The following is a 26344-nucleotide window of genomic DNA, read 5'->3' as shown; positions in this document are numbered from 1 at the left end:
TACGTAATCCAGCTGACTTAAAGGACAGTGGTTTAACCTAGCTGTCCGCCCATGCCTTAAATAATGCATTGAAAGTTCATATATGACCTATAATTCTGTCAGACTGACATTAAACTTAACAAAACAAACATTTGTATTCACTAAATTGGTCTAATGGTTTATGTTGTGGAGTACAAAAGGCAGTTACTCAACTGTCTATGCCATATTTAGCCTTGCTATATACACATGTTAAATAGTGTCGGCTCACGAGGAGTAGTAATAGTAGTACGTGTTATTTAATATGTTTGGCTCTTAGATACAAAATCTGTCATTTATCTCCATTTAGAATAAATTTAATCACCAGTTTTTCTAGATTCGTCATTTTGTTCATACAAACCGCCTGTTTGTTCAAGAACTCATTTTAGCAGAAACCAGTTTAAGTTTATCATTATTTTTTATACAAACCAAAACCTAAAACCCAAACCGGATTTTTGCAAACAAAAGCGCCCTAAGTCTCTGAAAATCTGATACGCTAGAAAATGTCGAAAAACCGTTATGAAGTAAGTGGAATGAAATAAAGAACAGCTGGATTTAGTGGTGTTCAGCCTATAAGTTGATTGGCTTTTCCCCGAGATAAAATGAAGGTTGAGGCTGTTAACCGGAACATATTATCTTCAGTCAACCAGAGTGAATTTCAATCAATACGATATTGATCCTACTTGCCAAGTGTGCGGGGAGGCTGTAGAAACAGTTGAGCATTTTGTTTGTATCGCATTGGACGGTATTAGGGGTACTATTCTGGGTGACATTGAACATCAATGGAGAGAGATTACAGGAACCGACTTTACAGGGCTAGACGACAATACTAAGCTTGCCATTATAATCAACAGTTGGCCTATAAAAAAAAATTTGTTAGGAGATATCTCAAGTCCCCTAGTTGTACGGAGTATCATGACCTTGAGAAGCATTGCGGGCGAACACTATTTGGTTTGAACAGAGCACGGCTATTCCTTCTGTCTGCCGGCACTGGGCGGGGGCCACAACGTACCAAACACTCTTTCATGAAAAAAGTTTCATTTAAGTAAATAGTGCTTCTTTCGTAAACTGAGCTGTATAAAGTGTGTGTCGTGATACGTATACTGTGGTGATTCGGGTGGTGGACTTAATATTCGTGTCAACTGTGATTCTGGTGGTGGAATTTAACCCAATCATCTATGAACGCTGTTCGGTTCCCCTATGTAGGGGGGAGAAGATAAACAAGAAACAATGGCGGCTAAGGGTAGTGATATTGCATCGGATGAAATAATAGACACCAAATGTTGTGTATGTGCTGGGAAAAATATAACGCGACAAGCTGAAAAATACTGTATAGAATGTCGGGACTATTACTGTATACCATGTACAGACACGCACAAAACTTTTCCGTTAATGAGAGGACACAAGTTGCTGGATAAATCAGATTTCAGTACACATGGTTTACAGTCATCTTTACCGTCTTGTCCAACAGAGAGATGCCAGATTCATAAAGCCAAACTGTTGGACATGTTCTGTAAGAACCATGATGAGGTTGTCTGTGCCACTTGTTTAGCTATATATCACAGGTAAACAGTTTTAGATTTAGCTACAACTCACAGGTTAACACCTTAATTTTTGGCAGTGGCTAGTGAACCGTCACCGGTGCAGCAGACCCGAGGTCTAGTGCACCGTCACCGGTGCAGCAGACCTGAGGTCTAGTGCACCGTCATTTGTGTTATATCCCGGTATAAAATATAGCTTTTCTTTGAATTATAATTATAACTTATTGTCACCAGTTAGAGTCAGTGTACCCGGTTTCGCACACATTTCCTAAGAATACTTTCCTATTTAGCCAAAAATGATAAGATTTGAATTTACCTCTACATGCTTTAATAAATACACTTATTTTGGTTTAAAACACGCTACTTTCACTTCCCACTTCTATGACGTCATACCTCTTGGTGAACTTGATTCGGATAACATATTTTGACCAGTTTTTAGCTCGACTATTCGAAGAATAAGTAGAGCTATCCTACTCACCACGGCGTCGGCGTCACACCTTGGTTAAGTTTTTCGTACCAGTCCACATTTTGACAAAGTCTTTTAAGATAAAGCTTTGAAACTTTCAACACTTGTTTACCATCATCATGGCCAGTTATAGGCAAGTGCAGATAACTCAATCAAGGATTTTGACTGAATTATGGCCCCTTTTGACTTAGAAATCATGGTTAAGTTTTTCGTACCAGTTCATATTTTGACAAAGTCTTTTAAGATAAAGCTTTGAAACTTTCAACACTTGTTTACCATCACCATGGCCAGTTATAGGCAAGAGCACATAACTCCATCAGGGATTTTGGCTGAATTATGGCCCCTTTCGACTTACAAATCTTGGTTAAGTTTTTTGTACCAGTTCATATTTAGACGAAGTCTTTTGAGATAAAGCTTTGAAACTTTCAACTCTTGTTTACCACCACCATGTCCAGTTATAGGCAAGAGCACATAACTCCATCAAGGATTTTGGCTGAATTATGGCCCTTTTGACTTAGAAATCTGGGTTAATATTTCATACCAGTTCATATTTTGACAAAGTCTTTTGAGCTAAAGCTTCGTAACTTTCAACACCTGTTAACCATCACCATGTCCAGTTATAGGCAAGAGTACATAACTCCATCAAGGATTTTGGCAAAATTATGGCCCCTTTTGACTTAGAAATCTTGGTTAAGTTTTTCGTACCAATTCATATTTTTTGTAAAGTGTTTGACATATGGCTTTGAAACTTTTATCACTTGTTAAGTATAATAGTCTCTATCTGTAGGAAAGAGAACATAACTCTGTCATCTATTTTGGCTGAATTATGGCCCTTCTTGGACTTTGAAAAATTGGTTCTGTTTTCATACAAGTCCATGTTTTGTCAAAACTATTTGACATATGGCTTTTAAACTTTGAACACTTGTTTATCATTATGATTTCCATCTGTAGGCAAGAGTACATAACTATTTTGACTGAATTATGGCCCTTTTTGGACTTTGAAATTGGCTCATATATTGCCATTTAGTGCAAGACTTCTCGAAATCAAAGTAATACAGGAACATTGTTTGTCTAATCTATTTATTTCTTTTGTCTGAATATCTGTGGAAATATTTTGACCCCATTCTTCAATCAATTCTTCGAATAGTCAAGCGCGCTGTCATCAGACAGCTCTTGTTGCATTTAAGTGTACCCGGTTTTGCACACCATGCCATTTATAGAATTCAGTGATAGTAATGCATTTACCCAACAGAAAAATATCAATTAACTTTTTAAGTATTTATTCTATTCAATTTAAACATGTATTTTCCAATAAAACATCTGAAAGTGAAATTAAAAAGCAGTTATGAAAGTGAAATATAGAGACCAAACCCTGTTTTTACTGCTTAAAGCAGAAAAGGCTAAAACAGCTGAATACATGAAACAAAAATAAACAATAGAAGCTGCTGAATCACAAAAGACCCCAACAAGTCTTATCATTCGATTAAGTTCTCTGTTTTAATAAAAACGTAAAGCAAACAATCAAGTTGAAGACATTTTGCAGGTCATTCTATAGAGCGTGACGTCACACATTCCGTCTAACCTCTATACTAGGAACTGATAACTAGCCGATTTAACCAAACACTTACTCTAAGTTTACATATTGCAGTTCTGGTAGTCTAGTCCTTCCCTTGGTGCACCACTGACAGTTAGACCAAAGAGAGAATAATTTCTCTGCTATTGCTAACTGGAAATGCTAAAAAGTACTTGTTGTTTACAACTATGAATCATGGACAATGTAATACTGACAGGATTTCAGTTTTCAACACCACTATCATGAGTGAAAAACAACCACCTTTGTAAATTCCAGTTTTATTTTTACATATATTAAAGTTCATACACACTATTTTGCAGTCTATTTTTTATTAATTAATAGGCCTACTAAACATGGGGAACATATCAAACAAATACACTTTTAAATTAGGAAACATATAAAATCCTAAGCACAGACAACTTCAATACAATATAATTATTAATGGAAGTATTTGCTGGTCAATAGTAAAAAAAAAAGGCTAAGTCATGAATACTGACTGACAAGCCATTCAATAAGTGGTATATAACATGACTTTAGACATTAATATTAACTATAATTCTCAAATATTAGACATGTCATAAAACACAAACTATGGACCAGATATTTATGTAAGAAGTGATGCAATATTACTAATGATTATTAGTATTATTTCTGGTACACACATTAAAACATTTTATCAGATCAGTAAAAGGTAAAAGGGTAATACACTCGTAACTTAAATGAAAATAATAACTAGAATGTTAACAATGTGTATATATATATACAGTCGATAAAAGATGTTTAAAATGTTTCTAGATTCTGTTCAATGTTTTAAATTGATAGTATTTCACACAAAAATTCTATTTCCCAGACTAGTTGTAAAATATTTAGTTCATTCTTCTCTCAGAAAGTAGGTTTAATTTCCAATATTTGACCAAAAATTCTCTCCATCTTATTTACATCTTCCAACCAAATTTTTTAGTAAATATTATGTCAACCATACCATTTAAAACACAAAGCAATATGTTAAATCAAGTCCCTTTCTTCTGAAATGGATTTTATTCATAATTCATTCTGATACAAAAATAACAATGTGACTTAGTTTCAGAAGAGTCCATTATTTCTATCACTACAACTTCCTGACAGCTCATGCAGCAGATTGAGAAATATGCAAGGATTATGTATAGTGACCTTTACAAATATGTAATGTAATATAATGTTACTAATATCTTGGTCTGCAGTATTCATCTAAAGTCAGCTTTTACTAAATTAAAATAAAACAAAAATGTCCTAGTTTGTATTACCTATTGACCTGCAGTTATAAAACATGGGACATGCCTGTTTCTCAGTTGAAAAAATCTAAATGTTACATTAGTATATACCTACCATTTCTGATTTTCATGTATCTAAACTGTAAGATTATATCAAAGTTAATAGGATATTGTGCTCAACAACAAAATTTATAACAATAAATTAAAGCATCAATCTCTTAAGTTTTCCATGGCAAAATGCTTGAAACACTTTCTAAATGTGCTGTGTTATGCAAAATATTATAAGATCAAATGTACATACATGAAGAATTGAAGATTTATGTGTTAAAATTTGGAAGTGTAAATTGACATAATTGGAGGTACTAAGGTGGACAAGTGCCAGGTCAGGATTCGAACCTGAGACCTCCCCATGACATATAAACTTCTATGTCTGGGGTGCTCTAACCAACTGAGCTACCTGTCACCGACTGTCCTCACCGAGAAATAAATTCTGAGATTTTTTACAATTTTGAAGCAAGCCGTGAGAAATCTTTATTGAATATGATTTTTACTATTCCGATATCATATAAACTCGTACTAATTATCAACTGTTTATTCAGGAAAAAATATCAATTAACAAAACAAGAATACAATACAAGAAAACAAAGTGTGCATCTGGTAAATAGCCTTTTAGGTCTGGTATTTAGCCTTTTAGGTCTGGACCATTTCTGACTAGACTGTACATTTAGCCTTACTGGACTACATCAAAGTTTGATTCAAACTGATACTTTGGAAATTAGTCCTGCCAAAAATAAAAAAAAAATGTATGACTGACATTATTTCAATTTATAGTTATGCTGAATTTGAAAATGGTGCGTTCAATATTTTGTACATTTGTTTAAAGAAATGATGTACATGTACAGCTCAGTAGGTAGCGCGTAGATCTACGGATCGAGAGTTCAATCCTCGGGCAGGGCTAATGTTCTTTGCGACTATTTGATAAATAATATTTGTGTCTGAAATAATTAGTCCTCCACCTCCGATTCATGTGGGGAATTTTGCAGTTACTTGTGGAGAACAGGTTTGTACTGGTACAGAAATCAGAAACACTGGTTAGGTTAACTGCCCGCCGTAACATGACTGAAATACTGTTGAAAAACAGCGTTAAACCCAAAACAAACAAACAAAAAACTGTACAGAAATAATACATGTATAATTTTGCAGGTAAACAAGCTAAACGATGCCGTTTTTCATGTATGAATCGATTTGAACAACTGCAGATAACTTAAATTCATCATTTCAAATGATACTAGAATGGATACACTAGAATTAATCATACTCTGGAAACAACAATGGTGAATATTCAACTAAAAATGCAAAGCATACTTTCACTTCCTTGTTTACGACTCCATGTTGAAAATAGTTCTTACCCATAATGCCCCGAGCGAAAGTACACAGGTCAGTGCGACAGTATGAAAGCGCTACTGTAGTGTACACAATGTTTTGCAGGTTGAGAGAACTTCAATATCTGTTGAAATATTTTTCATTGATCGGTAAAGTAATAGGTAAATACCTACATGTATGAAGGAAAAGTGATTTTTCAATTTATTTTACACCTTATTGTTGTTTGCTTAGTCTTTATTTCCATAAAATTTAATATTTTTCAGCTGACCTACTAGCCTCCATTAGTATTGTTATTGTTTTCGTCTGCACTTTGACTTACCAGAACGAGGCTCAAGCGGAGATGGACCCCTTGTGTCAATTTATGTAGGGAATAACTCAATTTTGTGAAATAATAACACAGAATTGTTGAATTTTCTGCTTTATTCTCACAAAGCACATGAATTTGCTGGGTGTGCGAAACCGCGTACAGTGCAAAACCGGGTACACTGACTCTATATGTATGATCATTATTAGAAGAATGAAGTAATCTTGATGATTCTAATTTATAGGGGTGGGTATTGCCACGAAAATTGGTATTGCGATATATTGCAATATTGTATGTGGATATTGCAATATACTGCGATATATTGTACCAGTTATTTAATGAACAAAAACATGACGAATCATACTGTTTTTTTCAAATTTATTCAATTAAAAATGAGTAAAATGACTAGTATCAACAACACGAGTGTTTGCTCGACCTTCTTAATAAATAAAAATAACCAACTGGCCGTTCTGACGTTTTAACCCAAAATACTGCCATACAGATGATTTTGCCTTTTTATTTTCAACAATCTCGAAGTCCGACATGTTGCTATGATGCCGATTACCGGATATTAAAAAGCGAAAGTAGACTGCGTCAAAATATTATTTAGTTTATTGTGCGGCACTACATTCGGTTTACGGATACAATCATATAACACAGGTTGCTCAATTCACCGATTATAAACGAGGAAAGTGGTATAGCTGTTGTATGAATAATAAATTCTAGTTGATAGAAAAATTACTAATGAGTCGCTGACAAATACGAAATTATATTTATCTAAATTTTCTTATTGGTTTTATTATGTGGAATTGGGTCCGTAAAATAGCTGTAAACCAGTCTGCTACCTGCATCGGAAATGAAAGGAGAAAAATGAAAACAAAGTTGAACGTGCTGGCAAGAAAAGGATTTTTTTTGTGAATCTTCTTGGTTTATGTTAGTGTTACTTAATGTTATAAAATAACCGGTATTCGAAAATCATATCGCAATATCGTATCGTCGGAAAAAACATCGCAATAACCGGTCTACCGCGGTATATATCGCCCACCCCGACTCATTTAAATAAACCTTGACTTACCTTTTAATTTACCGATATACCGATTAAAAACATTGTGCCGCTATCAGATATGGTCTATTAATAGAAAGTTTATTATGGCGGAATGATTCTTAAGAAGAACGTTCGGTTATGACAGAATGAGTTTCATTGAAAGAAATAATTAATTTTTAATTTTCATAAATAGCATACTAGTATATTTATGTCCATTTAAGATTAGTTATTGTCTAGGCCTGGGTACCGCCTTGAAAAAAATACCGCGGTATACCATGGTTTTTTCCTAATTACTGCAGTATATACCACGGTATACCACCATATTTATCGTAAGACTTACAGCTATGGTAGTGGTCATAAAAATATTGAAAAACTCTCAGAAATACTTATTAATAATTTATTATGAGCAACAACAAAGACTAGTTACTTGACTAGAATTAAAGAAGAAAAAAATTCGAATATTAACTTGACTATGACTAGTTAGATTAATGACCCTTAGTATTTTTTTACCAGCGTGCATTGCGAAAGAAAACCAATTGTCTCTAGGAAGCACTGGGTCACATGTATATTGAAGTTCGATCGTGCACCCGTTTGATAAACCATTAACGTTTACAAATAGTATGAAGGCTTCATCAAATCGTTTTCAAACAAAAAATAATAAATTTCGACTCAACATTTTCCATACTATTTATTCCTTTTTTAATACATGCAAATAAATACCGGGATATTTTAAACTATCATCATTTAAACAAGAAGTCGGGACTTGCCGAATTTACCAGACTCAAAGTAAAAACAAGTGTGCCCATTACGTCATCCATCTATACGGAATAATCTGGAGGTTTTCGAAGGTTTTGATTGGGGATCACGCGGTCGATCATACATGTTCAATTGCACCATTGGGTGGTTATTTTTGTAAACTAATAATAGTAGCATGGGAATTCCAGAGATATAAATCGCATCATGCATGGTATCAATTGCTGTTACGGAAAGCTACATAGACAATGTAAATTAAAAATATACAGAAGTATGGATAATTTTGATAAAATACCGGTATTCCCCGATGGTACCGCGGTATCGTACCACGGGAAGATGGTACCACGGTTACCGGTATACCGGTAATACCGCACACCTCTATTATTGTCTGTATCTGGATACATCAAAATTGAAATCCGAACTTAATTTTAGATTCACTATCTCATGATCAGAGCTGCCAATACAAAAGACAAACACGCCCAAGCTAATTATTAAATAACTTTAACAAGCTACCAACAAAGCCTACATTTGTAGACCTCCATTTATTGTTTTAATTTAATCTTTATTGTTTTTCACAGTTTTTATCATAGATTTCATAAGATGTAGCTTTTTTTAATTAATAATATAACAAATATTGAAATCATAACAGTTTTCACCGTAAATGTACATTATAAAATATTTGCTTGCAACATGTCAACATTTCCGAATTTCAAGTTTCATGAAGTTAGAGTTAATTGTCAATTGTCACTGACATAATACCCACATAATAAATCTGAAATTAAGATCGAATTTCAATTTTGATATATGTACATATATATCCAAATGCAGACAATAATTAATCTTATAATGAAATTCATTATGTCATTCGGAAATAGCTTAGTAAATGATGGATACCACTGTTGCCGAAGAACGGAGATCAGCGCTTTAAGGTAAAACGGTAAATTAACAGGTAAGTCAAGGTTTATCTTACTTCATTCTTTTAGTTATGTTCTTGCATTTTACTGGTGAAAATATCTTTTGATTAAACTTTACATAAAGGCTATATTTTATATATAACAAAAATGACGGTGCACAAGACCTCAGGTCTGCTGCACTGGTGACGGTTCACTAGCCACTGCCTTAATTTTTAGCTACAAAATCACAGGTAAATACCTTTTTCACAGGTAAATACTTTTTTACTAGTAATTGTGTGAAAGATAAATTCATCAGTATATTAGGGAAGTAATAAATTTTGCAGAAATAATTAATTGCCTAATATTTATTAACCTTTAAAGACAATGAAATGTGGTGTAGTTTGTACAGCCTGCATGAATACACATCACTGTTTATCTTTACATTTTGAAAGAACAATATAAATAACTTAAATTGTGAGGGAGAACTAACAATTAAGTTAATACAAGAACTTTAAATGACTTTATTCTGAGACGCACTGAAAACACCGAAAATAGCAATAGCCTGCCCTTTTCATTACACATGTAAACCAATATGCTTTATCAGCTGTTTGATCAACCTAGGTCATAATATCAACCTGCATAACATAAAGTTTGATAAAGAAAACATGTTTATGCACTGTCATCAAAGATTGCAATTCTTTATATGTTTTCGGTTCATTACTGTTTTTTCTCAACAGCATTTCGGCTATGTAAAAGTGGACAATTAACCTAACTTGTGTTCCTTGATTCTGTACCAGTAATAACCTGTTCTTCACAACTGCCTGTCAACTGCTCCACATGAATCGGAGGTGGAGGAAGAATGATGTCAGACACAATTACTTTTACTAAACAAGAGATCACAGTGTGATCTTGGCGCCCACCATTGAGCCATTTTTGAATGTTCCAAATCAAGGTCAAATTTCATTTCGGTACACAACACTGTGCATGTGGTCCAAATTTGAAAGCTGCAGCTTGAGAAAATGTGAAAGTAGGTCACTGGATCAATTTCAAGGTTATAGTTCATTTTGGTACACAGAACTATGCATGTGCTTCAAATCTGGAAGCTGTAGCTTGAGAAATGTGAAAGTAGGTCACTAGGTCAAAATCAAGGTCAAATTTCATTTCGGAACATAAAACTATGCTTGTGGTCCAAATTTGAAGCCTGTACCTTCAAAAATGTGAAAGTAGGTCACTAGGTCAATGTCAAGGTCAAAGTTTATTTTGGTACACAAACCTATGCATGTGGTCCAAATTTGAAGGCTGTAGCTACAGAAATGTGAAAGTAGGTCACTAGGTCAAAATCAAGGTCAACTCGTGTCAAGGTTAATCTTGCTACTCAAAACTATACATGTAGGCATTTACCTAGAGCATTTTATTTTCAAGGGAAATAATTGTGGTCTGACTGTATTATTTTGAAAATCACAGTTGAGATTTTTTTATGTGTGCACCGGTACAGTTTTGCGGGGAAGCGAAAGTTGCCATGGAATTTTGTCTTCTTCTAAAAACAAGGTAAGTTGACAGTTTTTGTTGAAATATATATCTGATAGCTGACACATAGGAGAATGTTTTGGTTTATATCCATGATTCCATGTTACAGATTTTTTTGAAAATGAAGAGAAACAGGGGGAATTCTGTAAATTTCTTCTTATATGCAAATAAATTTCTTCTTATATGCAAATGAGCTGAAAATGTATTGAAATGACTAGATCAGAAGTTTATGCCTTTCCAATAAATTTTTCCCTACCTTTGACGATAGTTATTAAAAAGTATAGATATCAACCTCTATGCTGATATTAGTACCTAAAATTTTCAGCCTGTGAATAGCTGTGGAAATTTGGGACTTCCTTTTTTTGAAGATATAAATAGATCTAAGCTATATTTAGACTAAAGCTTTTTTCAGTATAACAGCATGTAGAGAACCCTTACATACAGTCAAATATTTTTGATATCGCAAGGAAATATAATGCATTTTTCAAGTGCTAGCTGTTTCTTATGTTGTGCATACTTGATATAGGTCATTGTCAATGTCAACTATCATTATACTGACATTTGAAGTTGTTGTTTTTTTCTAAATTACCTCCCTTATATATGCATTTTTCTTCATTCATTTTATTAGCCCACCATCATCAAATGGTGGGCTATTAAAATCACTCTGCGTCCGTGATCCGTCCGTCCGTCCGTTAACAGTTTCTCGTTATCGCATCTTCTCAGAAACTACTGGGGGGATTTTGACCAAACTTTGTCAGAATGATGTATTGGTACCCTAGTTGTGTCCCCCTGAAAATCAGACTGGTTCAACAATTTATGAGTGAGTTATGGCCCTTTGTTTATTTCTATAATTTACATAGATTTATATAGGGAAAAACTTTGAAAACCTTCTTGATAAAAAACCCACAGTAGCCTAGGGCTTTGATATTTAGTATGAAGCATCATCTAGTGGTCCTCCTCCAAGATGATAAAATTATATTTCTCGGGGGTCAAATAATGGCCCCGCCCTGGGGGCCCACATGGTTTATATATAAATTATATGGGGAAAAACTTTGAATAACCTCTTGTCCAAAACCACGGGGCCCTAGGGCTTTGATATTTGTATGTGACATCATCTAGTGGTCTTCAACTAAGATTGTTCAAATATGGCCCCGCCCGGGGGTCATATGGTTTACATAGATTATATAGGGAAAACGTTGAAAATCTTCTTGTCCAAACCACAAAGCCTAGGGCTTTGATACTTGTAATGTAGCATCATTAGGGTTCTCTACAAAGTTTGTTAAAATTTATCCCCCTGGGGTCAAATATGGCCCGCCCGGAGGTCACATGGTTCATAAAGACTTATATAGGGAAAAGTTTTTTAAAATGTTCTTGTCATAACTAACAACATTCAAATTTGGACCACATGTATATTTTTGAGTGGCAAGATGAACCTTGACATGAGTTTACCTTGATTTGACCTAGTGACCTCTTTCACATTTCTGTAGCTTCAGCCTTCAAATTTGGACCCCCATGCATAGTTTTGTGCACTGAAAAAACTTGACCTTGATTTTGACCTAGTGACCTAATTTCACATTTTTGAAGGTACAGCGTCAAATTTGGACCATATGCATAGTTCCGTGTTTCAAAATGAAATTTGACATTGATTTTGACCTAGTGACCTACTTTCACATTTCTCAAGCTACCGCTTCAAATTGGATCACACGCATAGTTTTATGTACCGAAAAACACTTTGACCTTCACATTGACCTAGTGACCTACTTTCACATTTTTGAAGGTACAGGCTTCAAATTTGGACCACATGCATAGTTTTGTATTCCGAAATAAAATTTGACCTTGATTTTGACCTAGTGACCTACTTTTACATTTCTCAAGCTACAAACCTTCAAATTTGGACCACTTGCATAGTTTTGTGTACTGAAATGAACTTTGACCTTTACATTGACCTAGTGACCTACTTTTACATTTTTCAAGCTACAGCCTTCAAATGTGGACCACTTGCATAGTTTTGTGTACCGAAATGAACTTTAACCTTTAAAATTGACCCAGTGGCCTACTTTCACATTTCTGTAGCTACAGGCTTCAAATTTTAGGGCCACATGCATAGGATTGTGTACCGAAACAAACTTTGACATTGACCTAGTGACCTACTTTCACATTTTTGAAGGTACAGGCTTCAAATTTGGACTACATGCATAGATTTGTGTTCTGAAGTAAAATTTGACCTTGATTTTGACCTAGGTGACCTACTTACACAATTTTACAAGCTGCACCTTCAAATTTGGACCACTTGCATAGTTTTGTAATTTCCGAATTAACTTTGACCTTAAGATTGACCTAGTGACCTACTTAAATTTCTCAAGCTCAGTCTTCAAACTGATTTCACATGCATAGTTTTTGTGTACAAAGAACTTTAAACCTTGAAATTGATTTAGTGACCTACTTTCACATTTCTCAAGCTACAGCTTTCGAATTTGGGGCCACATGCACAGTGTTGTGTACGGAAATGAAATTTGACCTTGAGCTAGTCAATAAGTCTTGAAATTTGGGACACTCAAAAATGGCACACTGGTGGGCGCCAAGATCACTCTGTGATCTCTTGTTGATAATTACTTCCCTTTATTTAACATGAAAAATTCTCTTGTGTAATGATTATTTGTATATTTTACTTACAGTGTCTGATACATGAAGTTGCAGTCTGTCTTTGGAAGCTGTAGAAATAACAAGAAAGAGGCTGACATAGTGGTATAGTTTGTTATATATGAAGTTTATTGATGGCATTCATGTCATGTGATATCATTAAAGTACAACATACATTGATTTTTCTGCAGTCATGTGTTATTACATTTGAACTGAGACTGTTTATAATCAGGTTCATGATACTTTTTTAATATACATTGTATACAATAGTTGAAATTTTTTTAAATATTAATTGCAGCTTTAAAAATTAGAACACTTCGGGTTTTCATGTTTGATATAGTTTATTAATGATTATAATTTTAATCATACAATGAGTTATGAGATATTTTATTAATTTTAATATATTTAGATTAATAAATGTAAAAGTCTGTATTAAATGCATAGGTCATCTTTTGTACAAAATAAAGGGAAAAAAGGTTGTATATTTTCATTTTCAGTTTTGGTAGGGAAAAGTTTGAGTATGTACATGGTACAGTTGTTTGACCTGTCTTACCCTGGTGGCAGTCCAAGAAGATGTTACCATTATGAAAAATGCAGGAGGTATTATGCTTTTGTATGTTAAACAAAGGTTCAAAGCATTTATATGCTGTATGGCACATTCTTGCTCCTGAAATAACTGTAAAAGGGACGCTAAAAAGACTGACATTCCTGACAAGATGTGAACCGTCTGGACTTTATGTCAGCCTGGCCATAAACTTTTCCCTTTCCTGTAGCTTTGTGTTACCCCTTTCAATTTTACAAAGTACATATCTCCATTAAAAATAATGATATAGATATGGTTTAGTAATAAATGTGTGAATGCTTTGTAATGTCAACATTTCAAAAATGAATGAACATGTTATTTGATAATAAATATTGAAATACAAATTTCAGTATTTTGTACAGTCAGCAAAAACATGAAGTACATTAATTTGTATCTTTGTATTAAGAAAATTAAAACAATTATATTCAAATGCTTTGCCCATGATTTTATGTTATTTCCTAGAATGTGTGTGAATTAATGTTTCACAATATTTCAGAACTTGAAGACAATGGTTAGTGCAGAAGGGACATAAATGTTATGACAAAAGTAACAGATATAAATAGGTAAACTATTGTGATAAAAAGACATGGCCAGTGCTGCACATCACAAAGGCAATATTTGAATTTAAATTTTTTTTGTCACTTATGAGTCTGTAAAGCTGATTTTGAAATATATATAAAATGATTAGGATTGATTTTTTTTACTGTGATCTTTTTTCACATGATTTTGTCAAGACTGACAATTGTTCATTGGAATAAGATAGTTAAAGGCGGTATTGTGTCACTTAAAAATAGGGTCTGCATAGTTGCCTAACATTAATTTAATTGTCAAATTGTAAACAAGGAAATTCTAATTTTGGAAAATCCTTTGTTTTTTTCTTCATTTAGCTCAGTTGAAGGAGATAAAGTTTGAAGCAATTTTTCACAGTACAACCTCTCCAGAGTAGCTCACTTGAAGCAAAAACCTCTCTATAACAACATCTTGAGGATTCCCTAAGCTGAAATATAACTATCAAATTTACTTCTCCAGAACAACAACCTCAAAATAACTAAAATATTTGAAATATCCCACGGGTATTGCTCTACAGAGGTTGCATTGTACTTATAATATCTATGATTTAAAATTGCTTTAAGAAAAACAACACTTTCAACAAGGGGAAAAGTTGGGCATATATTACTCATAAGGTGAAGTTTTGGCAGTTCTCAAGTTCATTGTTTTGGCATGCTATATAAAACACTTTAGGTAGTTTATCATTATTAAATCATATCTAATCAGAGGTTGTAGGTTGTTGTTGGAGCTTTTGGTGAGATCATAGGTGAACATCATCAGATTTATCTGTTTATTTTTTTCACCATTTTATTGAATATGTACATTGAATGTTATAAAAAATTATTCAATCTTTTCAGACAGTCCTATTAATAACTTGTCATTTAGTGGATCTAAGTATATGTAAAATTTAAATAAGCAGCAAGCCAAGTAAACACACAATCTTGCTGCTTAAAACAGGTAATTCCTTAGACAAGTTGAAATTAGACAAAAAGTCAATTTGTAGAGTTACCTAACTTGCTGCTTGATAATATATTTCTAAGATTAGAATATCTGCAAATGTCTAAAATGATGTTATAATTGTTTTAAAAACTATCATGTTTTATTCTCTTTTTGTAATAAAGTTTTACATTTGTATTTCCAGAAGTGCTACAAGTGTGTTGTCATGTGAAATGGAATTTACCCCAACTGTGCTGCAAGATGTATATTCAAGTGCAAGACAGCACCAGCTGTAAACTGAGATGGACCCATATAATAAATATGTTGACTTTTCTATGTATTATCATCTGTACAGAATGTTTTCATGACAAGACTGTAAACATGTATTGTTAAATCATTTTATATTTCCATTATTGCATGCATGTAAGAAGCAAGCATTTAACAATTGCATTCATAGAAGTGTTAAAATGTGATCATCTAATTTAAACAAACACATTTTAAATTGGAACTGTTTTAAGTTTCATTTATTTGTGGTGGAGACGGGCCCAGTCTTTAGCAACTTATACTGTCAGTGTGTCATTTCTTGTATGTTATAGTTTCCTTAATAATACATAAATGTCAAAGTTATGGTAAGATGAACTCATTCTTCAATTGTAGATTAATGTTAAAGCAGTTCAACATTTTACCCTAATTAACTAAAATTCTATTTAACCGAGTTGTCCCCATATTTTCATATAAATATTGTATAATACAGTCTAATCTAATCTACATATGATGTTCCACAATTTTTTATTTATTTTTATGTTGATATTTTATGTTGTTTTCATGTTTTCAACATATAATTACTAACATCAAAGAAACTTAAGTATTTTACAATTTGGTGGTATAATGGTGTTTTGTTTATATATTTTATTTTTTTTCCCTCCAGGAAATAAAGAAATATACATTTTAAAATTTCTATCATTCAGATTATCATCTGGAAACCAATTTGTCTGCAGACCGACATCAGCAAAACAATATAACCCTCTTTCGAAGGGGGCATAATAAAGTCTGCTGGAAATAAGAACAGACTCAAAGAACACAACAGTAGGGTATAGATCTCTGCACTTTTCACAGGCAAAAAATATCCATGCTAACCATTTTCATCAACTGGAGTATTCCCTGTCCACTTGCTTTTTGCCATTTTCATTGGAAAGAAAATTATATCATTCTGGAGTCTGCTGAAAAATGAGAAAATATTTCAGTACTATATTTGCAGACTAGTTCTGTTATATTCACATTTATCACATGTTTGACGTCGCGGGAGTGTAATAAAGCCATTAAATAAATATGATAATACACTAGTGTAATAAAGCTTTGACGTTGATGTTATTATATGTATAAGCAAAAAGTCGGTCAAATTGTCTTGTTTATATAGTAAAAGAAAGTCGATTTTTCGATGTTTCGACAAGAAAGGCTTACATGTGATCAAAAGAATATTACATTTGTGACTTTCCACATTGAATTTATTAAACTCTTTGAATAAAATTGGTAAAATGCTTGGCAGAGCCTCGCATTTCATTATTTTATTCAACGAATTAATTAAATTCAATATGAAAATATACTCATGTAATATCCTCTATATAATAAAAAATACTATATACTTGCAAAATGACATTGTTTATAAATTTAGAAGAAACTTTTAACATTACAAAAATATTTTCAGCTAAGTCAATAACAAATTTTTAGAATGTTTACATGTACAAAGGCACAAGAATAAGAAATGATCCGGCAAATAATTCAAAGATCTTTTTTTCTAAAACAACAACAGAATTTGAGCTGCGCCATGAGAAAACCAACATAGTGAGTTTGCGACCAGCATGGATCCAGACCAGCCTGCGCATCCGCGAAGTCTGGTCAGGATCCATGTTGTTCGCTAACAGTTTCTCTAATTGCAATAGACTTTGAAACAGGGCTCCAGATAATTTTTTACTCCTGAAAATTTGTAAATGAGAAAAAAACAGAAATCAGTTTTATAACATATCTATTGGGTGTAACACCCATGACTTTGATTGCAGTTCAGTTTCAATTCAACATTCAAGTTTTTGCTTCTTTTTCTCCATTGGCTTGCTTTGGCTTCACACTCACTGCCAAATCCAATAGATTATTCAATATACCTTTAATCATGTTTGGGGAATCATTTTTTGTTGGTTTAAAGAACGTGTAGCACATTTGTTCAATTCATACATTCTTAGAAAGAGACATGTTGTTGTTTACTCCACACCGGAAGCTGATATTTTTAATTGACGCCGCTTTAAAATACACTACCTTACCATCAATGCTAATTCCCAACAATTTGATTTTCCACGCATTGAGTGAATAATATAGTTTAACCTAGGTTTATAGAGTACCATTCAGTGCCTGTGTACTTTCAATGTGGCAGAATGAATGCCGATCGTGCTCTGTTATGTAAAGCATCCAAACGATTCAGATTTTTTTTACGCTAGTAAAAAGTCACTGCAAGCGTTTCTGTAATTTCATGTACATTTTTATACGCTAAAAAATTAGCAGACATGCGTATATGCATTATTTCAAAGCGTAATTTACATTAATACGCATCTTATCTGGAGCCCTGCTGAAAGGGAACAGCATGGATCCTGACCAGACTGCGCAGATGCATGCTGGTTGCAAACGCACTATGTTGGCTTTCTCATGGTGCGCCTCATTTTGTTTTTAGCTCACCTGTCACAAAGTGACAAGGTGAGCTTTTGTGATCGCGCGGTGTCCGTCGTCCGTCCGTCAGTCCGTGCATGCGTCCGTCCGTCCGTCCGTCCGTAAACTTTTGCTTGTGACCACTCTAGAGGTCACATTTTTCATGGGATCTTTATGAAAGTTGGTCAGAATGTTCATCTTGATGATATCTAGGTCAAGTTCGAAACTGGGTCACATGCCTTCAAAAACTAGGTCAGTAGGTCTAAAAATAGAAAAACCTTGTGACCTCTCTAGAGGCCATGTATTTCACAAGATCTTCATGAAAATTGGTCAGAATGTTCATCTTGATGATGTCTAGGTCAGGTTCGAAACTGGGTCACATGCCATCAAAAACTAGGTCAGTAGGTCTAAAAATAGAAAAACCTTGTGACCTCTCTAGAGGCCATATATTTCAAAAGATCTTCATGAAAATTGGTCAGAACGTTCAACTTGATGATCTCTAGGTCAAGATCGAAACTGGGTCACGTGCCATCAAAAACTAGGTCAGTAGGTCAAATAATAGAAAAACCTTGTGACCTCTCTCAAGGCCATATTTTTCATAGGATCTGTATGAAAGTTGGTCTGAATGTTCATCTTGATGATATCTATGTCAAGTTCGAAAGTGGGTTACTTGCAGTCAAAAACTAGGTCAGTAGGTCTAAAAATAGAAAAACCTTGTGACCTCTCTAGAGGCCATATATTTCAAAAGATCTTCATGAAAATTGGTCAGAACGTTCAACTTGATGATCTCTAGGTCAAGTTCGAAACTGGGTCACGTGCCATCAAAAACTAGGTCAGTAGGTCAAATAATAGAAAAACCTTGTGACCTCTCTCAAGGCCATATTTTTCATAGGATCTGTATGAAAGTTGGTCTGAATGTTCATCTTGATGATATCTAGGTCAAGTTCGAAACTGGGTCACGTGCGGTCAAAAACTAGGTCAGTACGTCTAAAAATAGAAAAACCTTGTAACCTCTCTAGAGGCCATATATTTCATGAGATCTTCATGAAAATTGGTCAGAATGTTCATCTTGATGATATCTAGGTCAAGTTCGAAAGTGGGTTACTTGCAGTCAAAAACTAGATCAGTAGGTCTAAAAATAGAGAAACCTTGTGACCTCTCTAGAGGCCATATATTTCAAAAGATCTTCATGAAAATTGGTCAGAACGTTCAACTTGATGATCTCTAGGTCAAGTTCGAAACTGGGTCACGTGCCATCAAAAACTAGGTCAGTAGGTCAAATAATAGAAAAACCTTGTGACCTCTCTCAAGGCCATATTTTTCATAGGATCTGTATGAAAGTTGGTCTGAATGTTCATCTTGATGATATCTAGGTCAAGTTCGAAACTAGGTCACGTGCGGTCAAAACCTAGGTCAGTAGGTCTAAAAATAGAAAAACATTTTAACCTCTGTAGAGGCCATATATTTCATGAGATCTTCATGAAAATTGGTCAGAATGTTCATCTTGATGATATCTAGGTCAAGTTCGAAAGTGGGTTACGTGCAGTCAAAAACTAGGTCAGTACGTCTAAAAATAGAAAAACCTTGTAACCTCTCTAGAGGCCATATATTTCAAAAGATCTTCATGAAAATTGGTCAGAACATTCAACTTGATGATCTCTAGGTCAAGTTCGAAAGTGGATCACGTGCCATCAAAAACTAGGTCAGTAGGTCAAATAATAGAAAAACCTTGTGACCTCTCTCAAGGCCATATTTTTCATAGGATCTGTATGAAAGTTGGTCTGAATGTTCATCTTGATGATATCTAGATCAAGATCGAAACTGGGTCACGTGCGGTCAAAAACTAGGTCAGTAGGTCTAAAAATAGAAAAACATTGTGACCTCTCTAGAGGTCATATACTTCACGAGATCTTCATGAAAATTGGTCAGAATGTTCACCTTGATGATATCTAGGTCAAGTTCGAAAGTGGGTCACGTGCCATCAAAAACTAGGTCAGTAGTTCGAATAATAGAAAAACCTTGTGATCTCTTTAGGGGCCATAATTTTCATGGGATCTGTATGAAAGTTGGTCTGAATGTTCATCTTGATGATATCAAGGTCAAGTTCGAAAGTGGGTCATGTGCCATCAAAAACTAGGTCAGTAGGTCAGATAATAGAAAAACCTTGTGACCTCTCTAAAGGCCATATTTTCCAAGGGATCTGTATGAAAATTGATCTGAATGTTCATCTTGATGATATCTAAGTCAAGTTTGAAACAGGGTCACGTGCGGTCAAAAACTAGGTCAGTGGGTCTAAAAATAGAAAAACCTTGTGACCTCTAGAGGCCATACATGTGAATGGATCTCCATAAAAATTGGTCAGAATGTTCACCTTAATGATATCTAGGTCAAGTTTGAAACTGGGTCACGTGCCATAAAAAACTAGGTCAGTAGGTCAAATAATAAAAAAACCTTGTGACATCTCTAGAGGCCATACTTTTCATGGGATCTGTATGAAAGTTGGTCTGAATGTTCTTCTTGATGATATCTAGGTCAAGTTTGAAACTGGGTCAACTGCGGTCAAAAACTAGGTCAGTAGGTCTAAAATTATTAAAATCTTTTGACCTCTCTAGGACCAACATTTTTAGCTCACCTGTCACAAAGTGACAAGGTGAGCTTTTGTGATCGCGCGGTGTCCGTCGTCCGTCGTCCGTCCGTGCGTCCGTAAACTTTTGCTTGTGACCACTCTAGAGGTCACATTTTTCATGGGATCTTTATGAAAATTGGTCAGAATGTTCATCTTGATGATATCTAGGTCAAGTTCGAAACTGGGTCACGTGCCATCAAAAACTAGGTCAGTAGGTCTAAAAATAGAAAAACCTTGTGACCTCTCTAGAGGCCATATATTTCACAAGATCTTCATGAAAATTGGTCAGAATGTTCACCTTGATGATATCTAGGTCAAGTTCGAAACTGGGTCACGTGGGGTCAAAAACTAGGTCAGTAGGTCTAAAAATAGAAAAACCTTGTGACCTCTCTAGAGGCCATATTTTCATGAGATCTTCATGAGTATTGGTCAGAATGTTTATCTTGATGATATCTAGGTCAAGTTCGAAACTGGGTCACGTAGGGTCAAAAACTAGGTCATTAGGTCTAAAAATAGAAAAACCTTTTTACCTCTCTAGAGGCCATATTTCTCAATGCATCTTCATGAAAATTGGTCAGAATGTTCATCTTGATGATATCTAGGTCAGGTTCGAAACTGGGTCACGTGGGGTTAAAACTAGGTCAGTAGGTCTAAAAATAGGAAACTTGTGACCTCTCTAGAGGCCATATTTTTCATGAGATCTTCATGAATATTGGTCAGAATGTTTATCTTGATGATATCTAGGTCAAGTTCGAAACTGGGTCACGTAGGGTCAAAAAACTAGGTCATTAGGTCTAAAAATAGAAAAACCTTGTGACCTCTCTAGAGGCCATATTCTCAATGCATCTTCATGAAAATTGGTCAGAATGTTCATCTGATGATATCTAGGTCAAGTTCGAAACTGGGTCACGTGGGGTTAAAAACTAGGTCAGTAGATCTAAAAATAGAAAAACCTTGTGACCTCTCTAGAGGCCATATTTTTCATGAGATCTTCATGAATATTGGTCAGAATGTTCACCTTGATGATATCTAGGTCAAGTTCGAAACTGGGTCATGTGGGATCAAAACTAGGTCAGTAGATCTAAAAAATAGAAAAAACCTTGTGACCTCTCTAGTGGCCATATTTCTCAATGGATCTTCATGAAAATTGGTCAGATGTTCACCTTGATGATATCTAGGTCAAGTTCGAAACTGGGTCATGTGCGGTCAAAAACTAGGTCAGTAGGTCTAAAAATAGGAAAACCTTGTGACCTCTCTAGAGGCGACATTTTTCAATGGATCTTCATGAAAATTGGTCAGAATGTTTACTCTGAATATATCTAGGTCAAGTTCGAAACTGGGTCACGTGGGGTTAAAAACTAGGTCAGTAGATCTAAAAATAGAAAAACCTTGTGACCTCTCTAGAGGCCATATTTTTCATGAGATCTTCATGAATATTGGTCAGAATGTTCATCTTGATGATATCTAGGTCAGATTCGAAACTGGGTCACGTGGGGTCAAAAACTAGGTCAGTAGGTCTAAAAATAGAAAAAACCTTGTGACCTCTCTAGAGGCCATATTTATCAATGGATCTTCATGAAAATTGGTGAGAATGTTCAGCTTGATGATATCTAGGTCAGGTTCATAACTGGGTCATGTGCGGTCAAAAACTAGGTCAGTAGGTCGAAAAATAGAAAAACCTTGTGACCCCTCTAGAGCCATATTTTTCACGAGATCTTCATGAAAATTGGTGAGAATGTTCACCTTGATGATATCTAGGTCAAGTTTAAAAGTGGGTCACGTGCCTTCAAAAACTAGGTCATTAGGTCAAATAATAGAAGAACCTTGTGACCTCTCTAGAGGCCATATTTTTCAATGGATCTTCATGAAAATTGGTCAGAATTTTTTATCTTGATGATATCTAGGTCACATGTGCTCAAAAACTAGGTCACTATGTCAAATAATAGAAATAACGATGTCATACTCAGTTGAACACTGGGTCATGTGGAGATAGGTGAGCGATTCAGGACCATCATGGTCCTCTTGTTTTATTTTCTGGTTTACAGGAGATTTTTCAAAAAATTAGGGCCGGGGGGGACAAATAAAAATAAAAATAAAAGTCCCAATTTTGAGCAGTCGACCAAATAAATAAAAATAAAACATCCAAAAGGATACAATTTTTTTATTTTTTGTAAACCACAGAAAACGAAGTTTGCAAGCTTAAATTGCATACACACTCACAAATGACCTATTCTGAACTGGTTTATATCTCATCATCTCAGTATACTTTTGTTTTCTTTATGTGTAGCTTGTATGAATAATGCCATTTTCAAAGTCACCAAGGATATGCACTATTTGTGTTTTTATATGTATCTATTTTGAAGTAAAAATAGACTCATTATTAAATATACATATACCACAGTTGACATCATATCGTAAGACCACTGCATAATATTTATTATTTAAACATCAATAAAAACTGCTTTAAAATGGGTATATGCAATGACTACTTTAGGTCTGCATCCTGCATACATGCATATTGATTGGCTGGAGAGGGAGTCTTAAAAGATAGGCATTGTCATACTAAAAATGAAAAATTATGAATTGATAAATATTATGCACACTCAGTGACACTGGCTTTAAACATTAATTCTACATAAGAATGACAAAATAACAACTGCTTGGCACCAAAAAAATAATTTCTTTGCTTTTACGTATATGTGCACTTAATATGTTCTTGAAACTATCAGTAATATGAATCTAGTTGCCGTTGATCCTGATCAGGAATAGTGTTTAAGAAAATTTAGTCTGAATGAAATTAGTGTTTTTAACATGTAAGATACGTTACTGAACTACTTGGGTATGTTTTTATGTACATATAAAAGGAATGGTACCTATTTACAGAGTACTATTCTTACCATTCATATTGGTATAATATTTTCTTTACCATAGGTACTGATTTAACTTTGCTTTTACTGAAAAAATTTTACAGACGTTTCTTGTTGATATTATTTCAAAACAGTAACATATCTACAGTTAAAAGTATTACTGATTAACAGTTCAGCATAAGCTAATTTTTCTGACTATCAACTGAACTTTAAACACCAAAATTATGTCTATAATAAAACCAGTAGCTACAGTTTATTGATAATTTTAACACAAATAAGCTCAACTGGAACAAGAATTAATTCTAAACTAAAGATACATATGTAACGTATCTTGTCTTGTATCAAACATCTACTGAGAATCAAAAACAATTAAATCTCAACACCTGATAAACTAACAAAGCAAATGTTATATACCGAACCCTAATTACTTATATATACTCAGATCGCAGATATATGGAACATCAGGAAACTCATTGGTAACGTATCTTGCATACTCTAGTTGCGGTCATGCACTATGTTTACAATAACATTTTTTTTTTTGTCTAGGAGATATGAAATCTCAAAATTTTCAGCTGGCTTGTGTTCGTTTGCGGTGACTAGAATATCAGCAAAGGAAACCCAAAATTCGTCTACAAAATTTGTACAAAACACCATCTCATGATTTAGTTTCATAAAACTAATGTGTGCCTCCTCTTCATCAGTATCCATTACTTTGGCCAAGTATCACTTCCCGTTGTAAGTTGCGGCCCCAAATGACTTAACATCGCGATTTTATTGAAAACACAGACAAAGACAAATTGATGTGTGTCAGTTTGCGAAGACATGTTATTGAGCAGTAAATAATACAGATCCGGATCAGCTGCCACTTTTTTAGGTCTATACAGTTTGCAGCATAATATTGTGGTTTTTAAACAACAAGTACTTCGTGACTTTTGACACTTTTTGTTTCAGAGCATTGATTGAGTAAGAAGAGGTATAACATAAAAGTAAAAATAGTTATTCTTACCAAATATAAAATACTTCGAGTTTTGGTGACTAAATCTGATTTCAGTATGTTTGCAATTGTTTCTATGGTCATTTACAACTAAAAAAAGATATACCTTTCTCGGAAGTATCACCTTCACGTTTGTTACCATAGATCCGGTGAACCTTCCACGCATAACAATAATTATCATTAACTTTAATATTTATCATCAGTATTAATCATTATTATAAAAATACAAATCATAATAATAGTATTAATTATGAATTATTATTATTACAGTTATTATTCTTATTAGATCTATATTACAAATTTTAGTATGTATTATTAAATGATGATGATGATGATGATTATAATTATCATTATACATGTTGTATTTGTATTGTGCTATCGTGTTGTTGTTGTTTGTCCAGTGCGCAAAAATGTAATATATATATAAGATAGGATTGTGATATTTCAGTCGTTCTATCAGCAAGATACGTTACCACTACACATATAGTCCAATTGTTAGCATTGGGTAAAAATCAAACACTTAACTAGAAATACATGCTCATTGTGCTAGTGCAAATACACATCTGCGACAGTTCCTTTATATAAGGAAAAATGATAGACATTTCTTCAAACATCAGCTGTTCATTTAAGAACTGACTATATCTACATGATGCATGAAATGCCTATGTTAAAATGGACGCGATACTTGGACAAACCATTTTGCTTAAAAATAGTTGTGCGTAAGATACCTCAACCATTGTTAAAGAAAAGTTTTCCTGCATATGGAAATGTTATTTTTACGATTTAACTATGATGAAGGATAATATTTTGAAACAGCAGATACGTTACGTCTGTGTAAGAACGTTACCATAACTGCACGTCCAAATGGCACAGGCATTTCATTTCGATTTCTGAAATTGTTGTCTGTCGTAGTAAAACAGTTTCATAAAGACATAAACAGCAGTTTGGTGTAATAAAATCTGCCAAAATAATATCATTATTTAGATATAAAATTGACTTACCCGATTCAGATGATGCAGAGAGCAGTATACAGACACAAAACAAATGGTAAAATGGCTTCCAAAATTACGAAGTTATTGACACACTGAATCATGTTTTAGTACTGTCAGAATCAATGCGATTACATCTAAATAATTGTTGTGTCTAAGTGCTTGCTAGACTGTGTCGTATCTTGCAGTAATGTATCTTGCGAGATTAAAGTTGATTAAGGTTTTATGAAATAAAATTAACTCATATTGTTTTAAAATTAAGTTTCTGTTAAATATTATGTGAACAGCGAGTCAGCAATACTTTTAAATCTTGACCATTTTGCTTCATTCCAAAGCTTTAACTGCTTTTACAGGTAACGTATCTTGCATGAGTTAAAGTAGCATTGCCGATTTCAATATTTGACCCATTTTAAAAAGATCAGGTGTTATTGGTGGATGTATATGATATCAATTCGGGGTAGCAAATTGATTCATTAGTTCGGAAATGCGGCATTTTTGGAGGCACAATAGATCGTTTCTTAAATTTATTTTTGTACTGAGATTTCCATGTAACGTATCTTGCAGCCATTTGGAGGACAACGTGTTTACGATTTCATTAAACAAGATATACATGAAATATTTCTCTGGTGGTATTTTATTCCTACTCTGACAATGCTAAATACAAAAAAACACTAAATAGCACCGGAAATAAGTTTTCCTGTTAATTACACACAGACAAT

At 34.0% G+C, this 26344-nt stretch overlaps 1 protein-coding gene across 2 annotated transcripts in view; it reads left to right on the top strand.

Annotated features, from left to right (window-relative positions):
• Window positions 1-608: 608 nt before the first annotated feature.
• The window catches only part of LOC123539276 (uncharacterized), a 51822-nt gene continuing 26086 nt past the window's right edge, over window positions 609-26344 (top strand). The window contains exons 1-5 of one of the 2 annotated variants that reach the window (XR_008371525.1): window positions 1440-1580; window positions 9961-10771; window positions 13426-13495; window positions 13888-13990; window positions 14470-14535. Coding sequence is in view for 1 of the 2 variants with exons in the window: in XM_053546833.1 (XP_053402808.1) it covers window positions 1246-1580 (335 nt within the window). In the remaining variant the exon portion in view is untranslated. Of the gene's footprint in view, window positions 1581-9960; window positions 10772-13425; window positions 13496-13887; window positions 13991-14469; window positions 14536-26344 lie in introns of those variants that run through there. The other variant, XM_053546833.1, reaches the window with a different exon arrangement.

Source organism: Mercenaria mercenaria, chromosome 1 (assembly GCF_021730395.1).
Source record: "Mercenaria mercenaria strain notata chromosome 1, MADL_Memer_1, whole genome shotgun sequence".
Taxonomy (NCBI): domain Eukaryota; kingdom Metazoa; phylum Mollusca; class Bivalvia; order Venerida; family Veneridae; genus Mercenaria; species Mercenaria mercenaria.
Note: the sequence above shows the minus strand (reverse complement) of the source record. Positions and strands in the feature narration are given on the sequence as shown.